Raw genomic sequence first — 21253 nt, 5'->3', positions numbered from 1 at the left:
GTGAATATGATAGGTATTATTCTTTTGGTTTTACTGTTAAGGAAATTGAGGCTTACAGATGTTACCCAAAACTATGTATACAACAAATTAGTGGCAAAAATGAGATGAAATAATATTTGTAAAGTGCAAACTACAGTGCCTGGCACAAATGAGGCATTTAATAAATGTTTATTCCTATTCCTTTTCCCCAGAAAAATCGGACTAGACGCCAGTTCTCCTGACTCCCAGGGCAATGAATCTCATATATATATTAAAGCTCTTTTGCTTTGAATTTGTCTTAGTATTCGTGATCTTGAGTCATAGTTAATGGTTAATGATGGCTATTAATATCTGGCTGTTAATAGTTTACAACTGTTCTTGCCTATGGGGTAATTTATCCAATTATCTACTGGGAATGGCTTTCAGTTTTGAATACACATGAGTCCCTTGTATATCTTGGATAGAGTCATCATCAATAATTGATGGTAAGTTGGTTTTTATCCCTATCAATCACAGAGGACAACTGATTTTCAATTCCTTGTTCTATCCTCTTACTCTAAAAACTTTAACAAAACATTGTTTATAAAAAGCTAAAGTAAAAACAAAAACTAGCCTTTTGCCTGTCTGTCCAATTACTCTCTCATTGTGGGGAGCTGCCTCTTATCACAGAAAAACTATCACTGATCTGCATGATTGAAATGATGAAGCTCAGGATAATATCATCATTGCATACTCAAAGAATAAGCATTTATTAAGCACTTGTCATGTCCTCAGCATTACTATACTTTGGATAGACCTGTGTGAATTGGGCCAACCATGCTGGAAAACAATGTGGAATTCTGTGAGAAAAGTTCCTACAAGGTTCTATGCTCTGACCCAGTGATCTCCCACAATGGGTATGTATCCCAAAGAAGTCTAAAATAGATAACTCTAATATACATCAAAATCACAATTTTTGTGGCAGTAAAAAGAAGTGTCAAAAACTGTGATACATGATTATAACAATGTTTTTACATCATAAAAAAACAATAAATATGAGCATAAAATAAGTGTAAAAGAGCCATCTAGACAGAAAAAGACAATAAGGAATACTGGAGGGGATATGGGAAAACTGGGACACTAATACATTGTTGGTAGAATTGTGAACTGACTCAACCATTCTGGAGAGCAATTTGGAATTATGCCCAAAGAGTTATCAAATTATGCATACCCTTTGATCCAGCAGTGTTATTACTGAGCTTATATCCCAAAGAGATCTTAAAGGACGGAAAGGGACCCACATGTGCAAAAATGTTTGCTTTTTTTGTAGTAGCAAGAAACCAGAAACTGAGTGGATACCCATCAGATGGAGAATGGCTGAATAAATTATGGTATATGAATGTTATGGAATATTATTGTTCTATAAGAAATGATCAGGAGGATGATTTTAGAAAGGCCTGGTGGAGAGACTTACATGAACTGAGACTAAGTATAATGAGCAGAAACAAGAAATCATTGAGCATGACAACAGCAATATTATACGACAATCAATTCTGATGGATGTGACTCTTTTCAACAATGAGATAACTGAGGCCAGTTCCAAAGATCTTTTGATGAAGAGAGCCATCTATACTCAGAGAGAGGGTTGTGGGAACTGAGTGTGGATCACAACATAGCATTTCCACTCTTTTTGTTGTGGTTTTCTTGAATTTTATTTTCTTTCTCATTTTTTTCCTTTTTGATCTGATTTTTCTTGTGGACCAAGACAAATTTTATAAATATGTTTGTCTATATAGGATTTAACACACACACACACACACACACACACACATATATATATATATATATATATATATATATATTTTTTTTTTTAACCATGTTTAACATATATTGGATTACTTGCCATCTAGGGGAGAGGATAGGGGGAACAGGAGGAAAAATCAGAACACCAAGTTTTTCAAGGGTCAATGTTGAAAAATCATCCTTGCATATGTTTTGAAAATAAAAAATTCAATAAAAAAAGAAAGAGCCATCTAATAGAGTAAAGAAGTAAAACAAGAGAATATATCCACAACTGTGAGATCTGATTACATGGATGACTAATTTAGGTTTCTTAGAACAAATGATGAACCATTTCCTTCTTCATCATAAAAAGGTAGGAGGTAAAAGGTGTGGAGTGTTGCATAGTCTTTTGGGCTGGTTATGAGGGAGAGGTAAATTCTTTTGGAGTGTATACTGTCTAACTTTTCTTTTTGTATCATCAGTGCTTCACACGCAGTAAGTGCTTAATAAATATTTTATTCATTCATTCATACTCAATCTCTGTCACATATTCCTATCCCCCATTTCTCATCTAGAAGCACATATATGGTTCTTTTTATATCAAAATACAGTTCACTATTTAAAAGCATCTATATCTTACCACCTGGACTTCCTTGGGAAATGCAAACATTCATACCAGTGTTAAAAAAAAACCCAATCCCCTTTATAATGTAAACAATATTCACCAAGAGGCTATAATTATGTTATTTACACAAGGGTATTAAGTGGTAAAAGTTGGAGGCCTGCCTCAAGTAAATATTTACTACAAAACTATTCAATGATGCACAAACAGTCAAATAAATCATTATGTTAGTAGGTTTTTGCTTAGTTATTTCTCATTTAAAAAAGGCTAAAGAAAAGGCCCATGAGGAGTTGGGAAGGAGGGATAGACACAACTGGACATAGCTGTGATGAAAAAAAAAATTATCAAAAAAAAAATTTGAACCATAAAATAAACATCTATTTTCTTCTCATAAAATGACACTGCTTTGGATTTTTCCTATTTGCCATATTTTTTTTTTCCCTAAAGTAGAATGAATATATAACCAGAGAAAGCTGACTATATTTTTATCCCTGAAAAGAACCAATTAATACCCTTTTATTTGGAATCTCTGAATCAAAGAAAGGGCCATAAAGAGGCAAATCTGATCTCATAGATCTCACTATGAGGGGATGACACCCACAAATTACATATGGCTTTTTAAGTATCTAAATCAAAAGGAAAATGATGGGTTAGCTAAAAAAAAAAGAAGGTTGGGAGAGAAGTGGTGGGTGGAGAAATCAAATTATATAAATCCAAATTTTAGTGTAGAGGATCCCAAATGTCATAGAGTTTTAAGAATTAAAAGCTGCATTAAATTTTTGGAACACCTTATATCTTAAGGAAATCTATTTATACCAGAAAATTCAGGACAAAAAGTATTGGAGAGTTTAATAGAAGGCATTTATTTGAGTGAGGATCCATGGAGGTAGAAACAAAAACAATGCTATCATCAAAGTGTACCTGAGACTACTTAGGAAAGAAGATAAAACAGATGAGATATTTAGGAGACATTCCACATCTTGCATGGATCTGAGATATGGCAGAATTGGGGTATTTCAAATTAGGGGGACACTAACTGAGCAGAAACAGAATAATTAAGTCTCTAATTTGCCTTGATAATCCTTCACCCAAACATTTATTAAGTAACTATTGTATGTCAGAAAACAAAACAAAACCAAAGTTCTATTCTGGATATGAATCTTTACAAAAAGAAACAAATTGATGCAGGGATAGAAATCATGGAACCCACAAAAAACTAGAAAGTAATCACTACATTATACTTGTGACAGAGAAGGGTATCAGACAAACATACATTTTAGATTTTGGGAGAGTAGATTTCAAACAGTTAAGAATAAGAATAGTTAGGATTCCATGGACTATCATTTTCTGAAATCCTCTCAAGGAGGAGATTCTGAAATCATAAAAAGAAATGTTTGATAAAGGAAAAAAATTATCTAAAGACACACAGGGAATCATCAAGAAATTGATTTTTGTTCCAAATCACTTAACATTAGAGAAATGACATTTAAAACAACTGCATTTCATACCTAGCAAAATTGATACTCACACACACCCCCCTTCCTGCCAAAAAATAAATAAAAGCAAAATGATAAATAATGGATGGGCTAGGTGAACACTGATACAGTAATGTACTGTTGGTGGAGTTCTGAAATGGTACAGCCATTTCAAAAAGCAATTTGGAACTATGCCCTCGAGAGTAGTCAACTGTGCAAATGCTTTGATTCCAATAATACCACTTTTTAGCCTACACCCCCAAAGAGATCAAAGGAAAACAAAAAGTACCCATATGTGCAAAAACATTTGGAGCAGTTCTTTTTTTATAGTAGCAAAGAAATGGAACTAAGGAGCTGCTCATCAATTGAAAAATTGACTGAACAAATTATGGTGGATAAATGTGACTCAATATTATTGTGCTTACCTGCCATCTAGGGGAGGGGGTGGAGGAGGAGGAGATAATTTGGAACAGAAGGCTTTGCAAGGATCAGTGTTGAAAAATTACCCATGCATATGTTTTGAAAAGAAAAAGCTTTAATAAAAATAATTTTTTTAATAATTTTTTTTTTTTTTAGAATTAAACAAACAAAAAAATACTATTGTGCTATAAGAAATGTCTGAAGATGCTTTAGAGAAACCCGGGAAAACTTATAAGAAATGAAGCTGAGTAAAATGAGTAGAATCATATGATAACCATAATATTATAGAGATAAACAACAGTGAAAGACTTGGGAACTCTGATTATTAACATTATGATCAACCATAATTACTGAAGCAGCGATAATTAGGTATGTCAATTATCACCTGATACAGAGATGACAAGAGTAGGGTGAGTAGAAAATGAGAAATATTTTCAGTTCGCTCAATGTGAGAATTAGTTTTGCTTGACTACTCTTATCTGTTTTATTTTTTTTAATGGGGGAAGATAAAAAGAAGAAAAAAAGATTTTTAATTGGAAAAACATCTGATTTAAAACCTCAGGTTTTTAGAAGACACAGCTAGATAATGGAACAATTTTGAGATTGCTAAAATGGTCAAAATGAATTGAGTTGGCAAGAAGAGTCATGGACAACAAAAGAGGTGGTTTTTGTTGATGTTGTTTTTAAAACTATACTAAGGAAAAATGGAGGATCAAAACTACAGTGGGAACACAGCTTAGGGTGGGTACAGCTATAATAACTAACAACAGAAAGAAGGAAGATCTGTCCAATGTTCATTTGGCTTCTTTCCCATTCCCCTCCAGCCCATCCCCACACTCTGCTAAATGGGCTGAAAGGGAAAAATTACAAAAAACCCAGGGTATGGGAAGAATATGCATGTGTCATTGCTAAGCCTCTTTGCTGTCAGTGTTCTTTGAAAGGTCATGGGTAAGGAAGAGCCAAGATGGTAGACCAGGAAGCAAAATGGTAGACCAAGTTCCCATTCTCAGAACTCCAAAGAGACATAGAAAATGCATCAAAGCAAATCCTGATAGAGAAATCAATAAAAGAATCACACGAGTCTTTTGTCCAGCTTAAGTTGCCATAGGGAGACACTCAAATAGTGTCTTTGGACACTGGGGAAAGAGACTGTATACTATGATAACAGAAGGTACAATACTGAGGCTCTGTGATAAGGACAGATTTCAGCTTTATCACCCACTAGCCAGTTTTGGGTCATAGATTCAGATGGACTAAGAGTATGGCATGGACTGTATTGGGCATAGATTTACCAGATAAGAAGGTGCTGAGTGAAGTGTATCAAGAAGCAAGCAGCAATAGTTTGGCTCAGCCATCAAGAGCAGAGAAAGATTTCAGATACAGCACCCAAGCCAGCTTATCAAGGAATAACCAAGGCAGAAAACCCACACCAAAGGAAGTCTTTAGTTCTGTCACTGAACCAGTAGAACTGCCTAACTGGCTAATAAGGACCAAATCCAACAGCAGTTTATTGTTGCCAGTGTAGAATATTGTTTAGGCTGATTATATATATATATTTGTGATGAGTTTCTTAAAATAATATTTTACTTTCTCCCAATTATATATAAAAACAATTTTAACATTTTTTTTTTTTAAGGTTTAAGTTCCAAATGATATCCTCCCCTCTCCCTGAAATGATAAGCAATCTGACTTAGGATATACATATAAAACATTTTCATATTAGTCATTTTGTACAAAAAGATAGGGAGGAAGGAAGGAAAAAAGGAAGGAAAAAGGAAGGAAAAAAAGAAAGAAAGGAAGGAGGGAGGAAGAGAGGGAGGGAGGAAGGAAGGGAAAGATATGGAGGAAAGGAGGAAAAAAGGGAGGGAGGGAAAGAGAGAGTTCGTTCTTTGGAAGTGGATAATTTGTAATGAGCTTTGAAAGATACATTTTGGCTAATTAAAACAAATACACATGTATATATTTTAAATAATTTATTTGGAAACAAATATACATAAAACATACTTTTAAATTTAATCTACATAATAATCTAATCATTAATCTCCATTACTACCACAGGTCTAAACAACCAATAAAATAATTAACTCAAATCCTTGATTTGTATGTAGCATTTGCTGATTTCTAAGAAGAAAATTCCAAAAGACTCATTCTGAAAATTTAACCAGAGGCTCTCATTGGTTCAAGTTGACCTGTTGGCTAACCATGTGTATTTGCAAATCTTCTAGAAGAATCTCAACTTTGTGCAACATTCTTTCATTTTAATCATTTTGTAACCTATCCAAGATTGATATTTCACTTTTAGTTTCTACTCATGCCCACACGGCTGAAGGTATTAACATATACCAGCCAGATCCAGCATGGATATGGTTAGAATTTCACCTCACTATGATTTTTTCCAATAATGGTATTTTCAATAATGAATTGCATTTGAAAGCATAAACCACCTGCAATACTGCTGAATTTGCTCCAATTCGACCACATGTACTCATATTCAATTTCTCTGATAATAATCAGTACACAGCTGCTAGGGAGCTAACAAGGTCCACAGAGCAGCCTATGTGTTCATGAATCCGAGCAAAGGCAAATCAGTATTGATGTGCCACACAATCTTCCCTTCATTACAACAAAGTATTATGCAACCGAGATAATTGACCACAGCAATCTATATATGTGGAATCAGACTAAACCTAAATATTTCAAATCCCTTGCTCCTATGTGCTCAATTTGAATGATTGCTCATGTGAGGCATACTGATGTGAAACTGTTGCAAACACACCTTGAAACAAAACCAAAACCAAAAGCATATTTATTTCTTATTGCAAATGATGAGCAACAGATAAACTAATTCTCATGTGATTTATTTTCATGAAATTTAAGAAACTAAACTGTTTCTTCTACCTGTCACTTCGCCATTGAATATCAAATGCTGTGTATTCTACAAACTTAAATGACAAATATCTTGAAAAAATTTAATTCACCTCCATCAATTTAAAAGGATGAAAGAGGAACACTAAAAAAAGGGGGAATATTTTCAGGAGGAATATTTTTTAAGCAGTGGAATCTACCTGCCTTTATGTCACTAAAACTTATCACCTAGCACATCAGTGACCCTTTCCTGTCTCAGACAATTTCATCATCCCAAAGATCACTGCATTCTTCCCTAGTCAGAGGCTCTTACGAATGACTGTATGGATTTGTTTATGGAACAGAGAAGCTGTAGAGGAGCTATTGTCCTCTAATTGGAAAGTTTTTCTTCTTTTTTGTAAGGCTTTCATGCTCAGCATGCAGTAAGTTCATGTTTCAGAATTTCCCAGGGCTCACAAGTAATAGATTCCTGGTTGAACGACATTGAACCAGAAACCCCTGTGAGGAATTACCCTTCTCACAGCATGATTGACCTATATTTTTCCATGCTCTGCTTGTTAAACAAGAAACCTAATATATGTGCCTCGTGGGGCTAGAGGTGGGGAAAAGACCCAAGGTTCATGTCTTATAGAGACATTTCAATTAAATTCTTATGCAAACTTGGGGTACATTAATATTTTCATCAGAGTAGTGCTAATTAGAGCTCCCCTACACTGACCTAGGTTTTTTTTTTTTTTTTTTACTTATTCACTGAAAAATACACACTGTCCTATGTGTGTATTCCTATGAGACTTCCTATGAGATTGTATGAGCATAGGAGATGGCATGGGATATGGTATGTTAAATTCAGAGATTAACTAGGAATCATCCAAGGCCATAATGTAAAAATTGAAAAAACTCAAGAAGTACAAAGTTCAAAGGCCAGGCTATGGAGTTAAGCAACATGAAACTACTAAAAGTTTGTGAGCAGGGTATGGACATGGTCAGAAAGGTGATTTATTCTGGCAGAAGATTATTCTGGCAGAAATGTGTAAAAAAAAAAAAAAAACTGGAGAAAAGAGAAATGAGAACCAGGAGACCCCACAAGGAGACCATTACAACAGCTCAAGTGAAAGGTGCTATGGTCCCAAAATTAGGATGATGGCTGGAAAGAAAAGGATTGATTGAAAAAGTTGTGGTAGATAAATAATCAGCAGGTTTGGCAAAAGTCTTTTATCTAGAGAGTATGGCTAGGTGGTACAGTGGTTAGAGTGCCAGGCCTAGAGTTAAGAGAACTCATTTTTGTGAGTTCAAATCTGACTTTAATCACATACTTCTTGTGTGATCCTCGGCAAATCATCCAATTCTGTTTGCCTCAGTTTCCTCATCTATAAAAGGAGCTGGAGAAAGAAAAAGCACACCACTCTAGTATCTTTGCTAAGAAAACCCCAAATGAGATCATGAAGAGTTGGAAAAACAGTGGAAGGGAGATGGAACAATCAAATTCAAGAAATGCAAGAATTGCAAAATGACTATATGGGTAGAGTAGAGATAGATGGTAGAGAGTTTTCGAGGCCAAGCTATGGGATTTGCATTTACCTATAATTTACCATAGAAAATACACTATCAAATATGGCTGGAAATTTTCATGTCTGTGGGAAAGAGGTGATGGCAACAACAAAAATAAAAAAGGGGTAAGTATGACATGAGAAATGGGTTCAATTTTGGATGTGTAAAGTTGGCATGGATGATGGCACATCCAGGAAATGTTCAATAGGTAGTTGGAGAAATACAAGATACACAAATTTAGGACAGAGATTAGAGATACAGATATAGACCAACAAAGAGATAAAAAGCTATCTATGGAGAGCTAAATGAATGCATGGGAGTAAATGAGTTTACCATGGTCAATAGAGAAAGAGAGGAGAAAAAGACTGAGGACAGGGCCTTGAAGGATGCTTATTTTTAAGAATCAGGAGACAGATCCAGCAAAGGAGATTCAGAAAAAATGGTTAGACAGGTAGGAATAGAACCAGGAAAGGGCAGTCACAAAAGCCAAGGAAAGAGAAAATTTCTAGCAAAAAGAAGTTAATGGTATCAAAATTTTCTCAGTCAAAGAGACTGATCCAACCATTTTGGAGAGCAATATGGAATTATTCCCAAAGCATTATTGAACTGCCTATATATACCCTTTGACCCAGCAAGACCACTACTAGGTCTATGTCCAATGATTACCGGAAAAGGAAAAGATCCTTAGGGTCTAAAAAATTTATGGCAGTCCTCTTTATGGTGGGAAAGAACAGGAAATTATAGAGATGCCCATCAATTGAGGAATGGCTGAACAAGTTGTGATATGAGTGTTAAGACTTGAATGAAATAATTTAGAGTGAAACGAACAGAACTAAGAAAACATTGTATACAGTAATAGCAATATTGTTTTAAGAACAACACTGAGAGACTTAAGTCATTTTGGCTATTGACAGGAAGACACTACCTGAATCCAGAAAAAAAAAAAACTGACAAATATAAATTATATATAGAATGATTTTACATGCATATGTGTAAAATGGTAGTTAGCTATCATTAGAGCAGGAGGGAATGGAAAAAAGAAATTCACATGATTATTATATATTTTTAAAAAATAGCAAGTTGTACATAACAGATTTGCAGCTCAAATACAACCATCTTTAAAAAAAAATTCTACTATGATTGCTTTATTTCATGAATTAAAATGAAATAAAATTTTTAGAAAAGAGTCAGATGAGGAAGACTGATAAGATCATTAGATTTGGTTGTTAACAACTAACTAATAATCTGTAAGAGAAATTAAATGAACAAAATAGATCTAGTACCTGCATTTAAGTTTATAATCTATTAGTACAGAATTTTTATTTTAAACTTTTAAGGTTATGGAGAAGACAGAATACGTAGTAGTAATGATAAGTCAGTATTTATATAGTGCTTTAAGATTTACAAAGCATTTTACTTATGTTAACTCATTTGATCCTCTTAATAATCCTACTATTATTATTCCTATTTTACAAATGAGGAAAATGAGGCTGAGAGAGATTAAGTAATTAGCCCTAAGATCATAAAGGTCTTCCTAACTCTAAATCCTAGGTTCCCTGCACTGTGATAATTAGTTGCTTCAAAAACTAGTTTAAAAAAAAAAAAAAAAAAGCTAGCTAAAAAAAAAAATAAACAACTAGTCAAAAGTTGTTACAAAATAAGATCCGTTATTTGGAGACCCTAGATTCAAGCCACCTGGCTATCTGATGGTGGGCAAATCAATTACTCTCCCAATGTCTCCTGGCAACTTCCTAGATTTAAAGCTTTAGGCAATTGTAGCCCTGATAAAGGGAGTTTTCCTTTCAGACGTTCCTTACATCAGTGACATCCAGGATCTGGACCCAAAAGTTTATGGGCCTACTTCATCATTATTGTAGGGGAAAATCCTCCTGTGGAATTGGTTTTCACTGACAGCAACAGACAGTATCAATTTTTTCTTGCAAAAACATACACATAGCTTCTTCCTGTTGTAAGACCAGGGCACTTTCCTTCATGGGTGAGACACCAAAATTCAGGATTACTGTGCCAAGAATGGGCTTCTCAATTTTTGATGTGTTGAGAGTTAGCTAATGGATAAAGCCACAGGAGGTGGATTTTTGGGAATGGCTTTCTCCTCCCTGCCCTCCCCAGCACATATTATATAATCACAGAGCTCTGGTGAACAGATTTGGGGTTTCCACAGTAAACTGAAATGAAAACCTTTCTCATCCCAAATATATGTTAGACTGAAGAATAATTTTTTCCAAATTGGAGAAGACAGACTGGCAGCAAACATATTCTTGGATAACACTTGGTCAGGGCTTTTCTGCCAAAAAATAAAGTTGGAGAAGGGAGGCTTTCAATTTTATGCTCCGAGTTGAACTCAAGCCACAAACTTCTCTATCCTCAGTCAAAGTTACCCAATTATCTGACTCCAGTTAGAGGTTTTGAGACACAGAACTAAGATTCCAGGATCACAAATTTAGAGATAGAGTTTAAAGGTTGCTTAAATTCCCTTGTTCTATAGATGAAGAAGGTGAAATGTATAGAACCGACTGGTGTTACTGGGACCTAGGACCTCCTAGAGCCAAGTCAGTGTTCTGTTCCTCATACCACGCTGCCTCCTTATGACAGTACTGATGATCCTTGAAAAGCACATGCCTTTCACAAGATGTCATCCTGAAAATACACTTTCCCCTTGTTGAACTTTCTTTCTCAGTTTTATTCCACATCATAACTCAGATAAGATTTTCTTCTCTCTTCCTACCAGATTCCCCACTCCCATTGACCCCCCACTGTTATAGATATCACTGAAAATTATAATTAAAAATAAATAGTCCAATATCATAATACTTAAAAAATTACTCGGGAGCTCTTTTCAATTCATTCTATTTCGTTCTATATAAATGTAGTTAAATGCTACCATGGTTTTTTTCAACATAGGATTTGAAGTCAAAAAGAATCTTAGAAGTCATCATTTTAGAGCTAAAGAAGCTAAAACATAGAGGGGGGCAAGTAACTCACGCAGAGTCACACCATTAGTAAGGCAGAATTTAAATCCAGCACTCCTCTGCATTTAGCTTTTAAAGCCTTTCATAACATGTCCCTTTCCTACCCTTTTCTAGATTTCTTACTCTTCTGAAAGTACTTTGTGATTCAGGGATTCCATCTCCCAGCTCAGTACAATTTATGAGCTAACTTCCATGCCTGGAATTCTTCCCTGCTCATCTCCACTTCCAGGCTTCCCTGCCTTCCTTTAAGTTTCAAATAAAATCACACCCTTTTCAAGATGTCTTTTCCTGGTCCCCTTTAAAGCAGATATCTTTCCACAGTTAATTATTTACAATTTATCCTTGCTTTATCTTGCATGTAGGTTGTTTGCCTTTTGTCTCCCACTCATTCAAACTATTAATGCCCTGAGATGACTTTGCCTTTTTTTTTTTTTTTAATTCCTGGCACTTGGCACAGTACTTAATAAATGCTTGTTATCTTTTAGCTTTTTTCTTCAAACTCCAGTAAGATAAACTTGTACAAAAGTGACTGTGGTCTAACATCATCAATAACAAACTCTACCCGTGAAATTCCTCTGCACACTAACTGCAACAACCTAACTTGTCTCAGAAGTCTTCTTAGTGTCCCAGGGCATGGGATATCTATTTTTGCATTAAGTATTGGCACTTCTAATTTCACCTTTGATTTGCACACTACGTTCAGTATTTGTTGTCACCTTGCCTGTGTTTCCATATTGTTTGCTTATGACCCTACTGAATCACAAAGCTCTGAATCCTATCACATGTAGAGAAATATGTAAATGCCTGTAGGAATGATGAACAAGAAGAGTATAATAAACTGACCTTCATGGATTCAGAGTACAAAATGTACTCCCGGAGCACTGGCAAAAAGTCTTCTGTCATATCATCAGTCAGATCTTCCAGAGCAGTGCAACAGTTGCCAATACAAGCTGAAACTCCCTCCAGGGGCTCCTCCAGTTCCATTTCTAGTCCACCCCACGTGGAGTACACGGGCCCATATTCTCTGAGTTCTACAAGGTATTCTAAAAGAGGAAAAAAAATAAAATCAGTAAGGTCTGGCTGGAAAGTAATGGCCATATTTACATAAGTAGGAACCCTAGGCATAGATACAGTTGTCGCTGGCAGATTTCCCCATAAGAATTAACCATAAAATGAGACACCATGATGCTTTTTCTTGTTTGTTGTGTTTTGTTTTTGGAAAGAAGAGTAAATGGTAGTAGAAAACGGTTTGCATCTAGTTTATAAATTCTGAGGTTCCTACGTCAAAAATCTAAGTTTTTGATATCTTGGAACTTGTGGACTTAAAAAAGCCCCAAAACATTTTGATAACTACATTGCAACGTAGTTGGTTTACTTTGTAATTCTATTTAAGTTATTTTTTACATTTAAAACATCATTCTGAGAAAGGTTCCACAGGTTTCATCCCTGGCAAAGAAGCTCAGGACATAAAACAGATTAAGAAAGCTTGTTTTATGAGGCTCTCTTATAATTGGGTAGTTATATCAATAGGTATACATTTAGTTCCTTGAGAGAATGTATTATACTTTGGTGGTGCTTAATAAATGCATGTTGAACTATATTGAATAAATTTTATTTGTTGAATGCAAATATATATATATGCATTTTGCAATATATATATATATATATTTGTGTTTACACATGCACATACAAACATAAAGAAAATGATGGCAAGAATTTCCTCAACTAAGAATTCTCTGAAACAGCCACACTCTTGTGAACTAGTCTACCCATTCTGGAGAGGAATTTGGAAATAGGCCCAAAGGACTATAAAATTGTGCATATTGAGCAATACCACTACTAGATCCAAAGACATCAAAGAAAAATGAAAAGGACCTATGGACAAAAATATTTATAGCAGCTCTTTTTGTAGTAGCAAAGAACTGGCAACTGAAAGAATGCCCATCAACTGGGAAACAACTTGTTATATGAATGTGATGGAATATTATTGTGGTCTAATAAATGATGAGCAGGATGGTTTCAGAAAAACTGAGGAAGACTTAAGTAAACTAATACAAAGTGGACTAAGCAGAACCAGGAGAAAATTATACACAGTAACAACAATGCTGTATGATGATCAACTGGTAATGATATAAGTATTTTGAGCAATACACTATTCAAAACAATTCCAAAGGACTCACTACGAAAAATACTATCTCCAGAGAAAGAAAAGATAGAATCTGAATACAGATTGAAGCACACTTTTTAAACTTTCTTTTTTTTGGGGGTGAGGGGGACAAAATGGAAATATGTTTTGTAGGGCTTTACATGTATGTTCTATATCAAATTGCTTGCCTTCTCATGGAAGGGAAGAAAGGAAGAAAACAATAGTTGGAATTCAAAACTTTAAAAAATTAATGTTAGAAAATATTTTTACATGTCATTGAGAGAAATAAAGTAAAATAGAGAGAGAAAAGAAGAAAAGTCATATCTAATATTATCTATGACCTATTCAGAACAGGCAAGAAAAGTTTCCTTTGTTTTTCTTTAATTACACACACACACACACATTTCTCTAATCATAGAATGTTAGAAGTTTTAGAGATGCTAAAGAAAGCATCTTTTCTACCCACATCATTTTTACAAATGAAAAAAATTAAGAAGTAAAATAGGTTTCCCCAAGGAATACAGAACCATAGCACCAACATAGGACAATATGTCTTGACCTGAAGTTTAGTTGACTTTGCTTCCTGATTATTTTTTTTAATAGGGCATGAGACCCTGAATTACAAGTTTGCGTAAGTGACTGCTAAAATCCTATACCAAAGTCACACTACGGCCAGATCATTAATTTCATGCTAATGGAAAAATGGGAAAATTGCCAGTAGACCTATTCTAGTAGCTATAGTTGCTTAATCAAGAGGAAAAAATTCCCCATTGTCTGCTGTGGGAAGTTATCAAAATGCAGCATATACATGGATGCTCCTTTAGGATCAGGTTTCACCAATCAAGTCTTTGATCCCTCTCTCTTTTTTAACAATAAATAAAAAATTTAATTCTTTTTAACATGAAGTAAATGTCAAGATGAGCTTTTTCTTAAGCAAAAGAACACATAGGCATTGTTTAATTTAGCAAGCCCAGCTCACATACAAGCTACTCATGCAACTATAGTAGCTGGGATATTGATCTGGAGGGAACACAGCTTACCTACTTCTTCCTTGATGATCCTCTGAGCTATTCGATCAATAGTTCCAAGTTTTAGGGCAAACGTATCTAAATAATCACCCATTGCTGCAAATTCTAGTGGTCGACTTCTCAGCTTATAGCCTCCAGTGACATACTTGACAGACTCCCCAACCTTGGAAAGTAATGCCATCCCTTGCTTTTTGTAGGCATTCAGATCCTGACAAGAGAAAACAGCACAGTTTAATGACTTGAAAAAAAGGAGTCATTCAAATCCAAAAAAACAAATGAGCATTTTAAAGGCAAGTTGGAAGCAATAACTGTGCAATTAAAACACTTTCACTATTACATTTGTGTCACAACTCCTAATGAACACACTCTCTTACGAAGTGGGGACGCTTGATTTGAAGAAAAGGAGTCTTTTCAAGTGAATGCTGCTGAATTTCTTAAGAATTCTCATATATCAATATAGTAATCAACCAAAATTATTTACTAATCATTTACTACATGCCCAACACTCTGTTGTTATCCACCCGTTGTGCTTGAAGAAGACCAATGACATCAGGAGGGGGATGAATTGACTTGCAGGAAAACTGGATTAGAGTAAGATAGAGTTATGCAAAATCAACAGTCTTACTTTTTCTTCCAGAATCACTGGCAAAACATAGATCAGGATGACTACTAATGGCCCAAAATGCAGTGGGAGACTTAGATCTTTCTAAGTCAAAGTCTTTCAAAGTCTTTCCCAGGTCTCAGTTTGTCTGAGGCAACACTCATTCAGTGATTAAGGCTAGGTAAGAAATGAAGCAAAAGATGGCCTAGTTTACCCTTCACAAAAGAATCTATAAGGGTGAAGACCCTCAAGTTTCTGAGCAGAACAGAAACGACTTCTATTTACCCTGAGCCATCAAAACCAAAACAATAAGCAAATGAGGGCAGCAACCTATTGTTGTTGAGAGCAAAAGTGATTTGGGTTTAAAAGCATAGCCAAATAGCTCCATTTGAGTCCCAGTGGTTAAGCTGTCTTAAAAAAAAAAAAAAAAAAAAAAAAAAAAAAAGAGGAACTCTGTGAAGAACACAAAAGGAGAGATTGGGTTCAGGGTAAGGGGGAGACATTTAATTGTGAGAAACAGAAAAGAGGACAATTGGGCTAAGTCAAAAATGTGGGAAGGAGAATAATAGCCAATGAGATTGAAAGATAGGTTGGATAGAAAAAGATGAGCCCTTATGTTCTATCCCAAAAGACAAAATTGAGACCAAAAGCCTAGAAGTTTAAAAGGGGTATATTTTATTTCAATACAAGGAAAAACTTCCTACTTAGAGCTACTGAAGAATGGGGTATCCTTAGAGTTCAAGCAAAACTTTGGTTCAGGATGTTTCTTGAGAGGATTTGTGCTGTAGTCAGGAGCTGAAGTAGATAAGGTCCTCTCCTACTCAAAGATTAAGTGAAACAGGTATAATAGGAATCATGTTGCTTACCTTATGAATGGCTGGGGAGGGAGAAAATTTGAAACTCAAAATTTAAAAAGTATGAATATATTTCAATTGGCAAACAATAAAGGAGATGGCACTTAAAAAAAAAAAAGACAAGTAGAACTATTCATTGTCATAGTTGGGATGTGCCAATAAAAAGAAAAAATGATTATGTGAAGCTTGAGAGGATGTATACATTTCCTGAAAATGCATAGAAGGACTAGATTTCCATTGAAATCAGGGCCCCTGGACACAGTAGTCCAATATAAGAAATTTAACGTTCTCTCTTTCACATTTAACAAAGTTTCTAAAATACTTCAGTTTCATGTGTAACATAATTTTATCATTAATCCTTAAATTATTTATCATTAAATTGCTACTAAGTAAAAGATAACAGTGAATTCTTTAGGAACAAGGGTTCAAAAAACTGGAAATAAATTTCCTCTGTAATCCTTGTGAAAATGTTAGATGAGCAAATAAATTTGATAAAGATACAAGGCTTGATGCCAAGCTAACAAAAAGGCTACAGGGCCATCCAGTTGTGGTTTCAAGTCAGAGTGGGAAACACTCTCTCTCTGAAACCACTAAAATCAATAGATACTTTGAGAGGCAAATAGTTCTGTCTGGGATTTCTATGGGGAAAACTAGAAAGAAAATTCCTTGACAACTGTAAGACTGTCAACATGGAATCATTAGCTTTCTAGCCTTATTCAGAGAGCAGAACAAGTATGAAATCTACCATCCTCCCCTGCTCCCCGAAAAAAAACCCAGACTGGTTTAAAGGAAAATTGGCAGAATTAGACATATGCTAGAAATCCTGGGCACAAGTTACACCATTTCTATGGACTCAAAAGGATGAGACTGTTCAACAAAGCTGTCTAATACGCAGATGATTCCCTGACACCCAATACTTCAGGCCAATTCTGATCCTGGTGGGGACAGTGAAAACCATTAGAATTATTTGAGCTCCAAACTCTAAGGTTGGAAATGACATTGCATCCCTATACAATTTTTTTCTGGCATTTGTTCAGGAAACAAATATTTGAGTCCCATAAGGTTACTGTATACAGCTGGATCCAAGTAGATCTGTGCATTTCTTGAAACAACACCGTATATCATGTGGTACACTAGCCCTAGGAAGTGTGACCATGATATCTTCTATGTACATCATTCTATGTACATCAAACATACTAATCCCTGCTGTTGGCAAATATGGATCTCTTTTCTTCTTATACAAGGAATATTTTTGTGGACCTGCAATTTATAAGCACCTCTGAGGGAAATTAAATGCCAAAGTTAAAATGCAAATCTGGTGGGTCACATTTTATCAAATATTTGAGCATGAATTTGAAAAAATGGGAGGAAAAACATACAAAAATTCTGACATTACCTTGGCTGTAAGGAAAACATTAAAGTGTTCATTGAAGGAAAGTACTGGATGATCTGCAATTCTTTTTAAGAATTTATCCAAAGCTTTTCTTCTAGTCTCAACAAACTCTTCAGAAAACCGATCCACAACTCCTTTTACCACAAATTTCTCTGGAAGAGGCTATGAAGACAGAGAAAGGAAAAGCACTCAGATTAATTGAGAGAACTGGGGGGAAGAGGGAGAAATAGGTCTAGCCATGCATTTTCCATTGCTCTTCTTTCTTTTTGAAATTTTTTTTCAATTACATGTAAAGATAATTTTTAACATTCATAAAGATTTTGAGTTTCAATTTTTTTCCCTTCTGTGAATCCTCCTCCTCCCCCTGGATATCTGATATATATATAGTGAAAATAGTGTGCTTCAAACTGCATTCAGACTCCATGGTTTTTTCTCAGAATGTGAATATCATTTTACATTATGAGTCTCTTGGACTTGTCTTGGATCACTGTATTGCTAAGAAAAGCTAATGGTCTACATCTGCACAATATTGCTGTTACTGTATACAATGTTCTTTTGGTTCTCCTCACTTCACTCAGCATCAGTTTATGTAAAACTTTCCAGGTTTTTCTGATATGTGCCTGTTCATCATTTCTTATAACAAAATATTATTACATTACATTCATATATCATAACTTGTTCATCCATTCCTCAAGTGATGGGCATTCCTTCAATTTCCAATTCTTTGATGCCACAAAAAGAGTTGCCATAACTATTTCTGTGTATGTGGGTCCTTTACTCTTTTTTTTATCATCTCTTTGGGATACAAACTTAATTGGGGTATTGTTGGAATCAAAGGATATGCAATGTTTGATTACCTTTTGGGCAAAGTTCCAAGTTGTTCCCTAGAATTGTTGAATCAATTCATAACTCCACCAAAATGTAGAGGGCTGAAACTCTTGAGTCATTGCACTGAGGTAGGTTCAAGCACTTAGGGCTAATTACTGATTGGACAATACTCTATGGGCATATGCTTGGAAAATGGTTCTTCCCACTATCCTGTGCTGGCTCATTGATTGTTGTATACAGAGGATTGTAGGAGGGACTAGGGGATGGAGTAAGACCAGCCAGTCACTTTTTGCAGTAGACAAGGAAGAAGGCAGTCGCTAAGATTCTACTTCCATCCTGTTCACTTCTACTCCTAAAGACCAAGAATAAAGACTAAGGACTTGCTTATCCTAACTCTGGCTGATTGTGGGGTATCCTGGGTGCTAGAGCGGTCGTCACACCAAAAATGCTTTAGTGTCCCAAATTTTCTCACATACTCTTCAAAATTTATCATTTTCCTTTTCTGTCTTCTTAGCCAACTTGATAGATGTGAGGTGCTAACACAGAATTGTTTTAATTTGCATTTTTAAAAGTAATTTATTTTTCATAACTTTCGATAGCTTTAATTTCTTCATCTGAAAACTTCCTGTACATATCCTTTGACCATTTATCAATTGGGAAATGACTTGTAGTCTTATGAATTTGACTCAGTTCTCTATATATCTGATAAATGAGACCTGTAAAAATGTTGTGAAAAATGTTCCTTATCTTTTTGCTTTTCCTTGTAATATTGATTGCATTAGGTTTCTTTGTGCAAAACATTTTTAATTTAATGTAATCAAAATTATCTGTTTTGTACTTTATAATGTTCTCTATATCTTATTTGGTCATAAATTCTTCCCTTTTTCATAGATCTGACAGATAAACTATTCCTTGCTCTCCTAATTTGCTGATGGTATTACCCTTTATGCCTAAAACATTTTGACTTTGTCTTGGGATAGAGTGTGTAAAGCTGATCTATGTTTAGTTTCTGCCATCCTATTTTCAAGTTTTCCTAGCAGTTTTTGTCAAATAGTGAATTCTTATTCCCAAAACAGGAGTTTAACAAAACAGTAGATTTCTATCTATTTCTACTGATCTATCCCCTTGATTCACAATCCTATTTCTTAGCCCGTACCAAAAAGTTTGGATTGCCGTTTTATAATTTTAGATTTGATACAGGTAGACCATCTTCCTTTATATTTTTTTCATTGATACACTTGACCTTTTGTTCCTTCAGATGAATTATCTTTTCTAGCTTTGTACAGTAAAACATATACAGTAAATATATATATAAAGTAGAATTGTCATTTTTATTATACTGACTTGGTCTATCAATGAGCAACTGATATTTTTTCAGTTGTTTAGATTTAATTTTATTTGTATAAAAAATGTGTTCATATAGTTCCTGGCTTTACCTTGGCCAACAGAGTCCCAAATATTTTATATTGTCTACAATTATTTTAAATAGAATTCCTCTATTTCTTGCTGCTGGTCTTTGCTGGTAAAATATAGAAATGTTGATGATTTATGGTGGGTTATTTTATATTCTGCAATTTTGCTAAAGCTGTTAATTATTTCAAGTAGTCTTTTATTTGATTCTCTAGGATTCTCTAAGTATACCATCAGATCATCTGCAAAGGGTGTTTTATTTCCTCATTCCTAATCTAATTCCTTCAATTTCTTTTTCTTTTTTTTATTGATATAGCTAATATTTCCAGTACTATATTAAAAACAATGGTGATAACAGGTATCCTTGTTTGACTCCTGATCATACTGGGAAACCCACCTTATCCCCATTACAGATAATGCTTGCTGATGATTTTAGATATACACTAATTATCACTTAAAGGAAAGCTCCATTTATACCTATATTCTCGAGTGTTTTTAATATGAAAGGATGCTGTATTTAACAAAAATCTCTTTCTGCATCTATTGAGATAATCATATGATTTCTGTTGGGTTTGTTACTAATACAGTCAATTATGCTAAAAGTTTTCCTAATATTGAACCAGCCCTGCATTTTTGATATAAATCACACCTGGTCATAATATATTATCTTCATGATTAGTTGCTGTAATCTCTTTGCTAGTATTTTACTTAACATTTTTGCATCAATATTCATTAGGAAAATTGGCTTATACTTTTTTTTTCTGTTTTGCCTCTTTTTGGTTTAGGTATCAACATCATATTTGTGTTATAAAAGGAATTTGGTAGAACTCCTTTGTCTATTTCTCTAAATAGTTTATAAAATATTGGAATTAATTATTCTTTAAATATTTAGTAGACTTTACTTGTAAATCCCTCTGGCCCTGGAGATTTTTTTTGTGGGATGACTTCCCTTCTTTCTCTCTGCTATAATAGATCTTTCAAGTTTTCATATAATTTACCTCATTCTGGCTCCCAATTTCCTCTTCTCCCAAAACAATCCTTTTTTTCATCCCTTAACTTTTTGTTTTTATCATCACATCATAGTCAATACCCAATACCCTCTAAATATACTTCTTTAACTGTCCTAAGAGAGCTACAATTCTTCAGAGTACAATATAATTTTCCCTTATAGGAATGTAAACAGTTTAATCTTTTTTTTTTTAATTTAATAGCCTTTTATTTACAGGATATATGCATGGGTAACTTTACAGCATTAACAACTGCCAAACCTCTTGTTCCAATTTTTCACCTCTTACCCTCCCCACCCCCTCCCCTAGATGGCAGGATGACCAGT

At 34.6% G+C, this 21253-nt stretch overlaps 1 protein-coding gene across 3 annotated transcripts in view; it reads right to left on the bottom strand.

Moving 5' to 3' along the window:
* SNX30 (sorting nexin family member 30) overlaps positions 1-21253 on the bottom strand; it is a 184878-nt gene that overhangs the window by 48098 nt on the left and 115527 nt on the right. For all 3 annotated transcript variants that reach the window (XR_004230322.1, XM_031943034.1, XM_012542727.3), the window contains exons 4-6: positions 17686-17844; positions 14847-15042; positions 12504-12703 (exon numbers count right to left, since the gene is read on the bottom strand). Coding sequence is in view for 2 of the 3 variants with exons in the window: in XM_031943034.1 (XP_031798894.1) it covers positions 12504-12703; positions 14847-15042; positions 17686-17844 (555 nt within the window). In the remaining variant the exon portion in view is untranslated. The remainder of the gene's footprint in view (positions 1-12503; positions 12704-14846; positions 15043-17685; positions 17845-21253) is intronic.

Source organism: Sarcophilus harrisii, chromosome 1 (assembly GCF_902635505.1).
Source record: "Sarcophilus harrisii chromosome 1, mSarHar1.11, whole genome shotgun sequence".
Classification (NCBI taxonomy): domain Eukaryota; kingdom Metazoa; phylum Chordata; class Mammalia; order Dasyuromorphia; family Dasyuridae; genus Sarcophilus; species Sarcophilus harrisii.
Note: the sequence above shows the minus strand (reverse complement) of the source record. Positions and strands in the feature narration are given on the sequence as shown.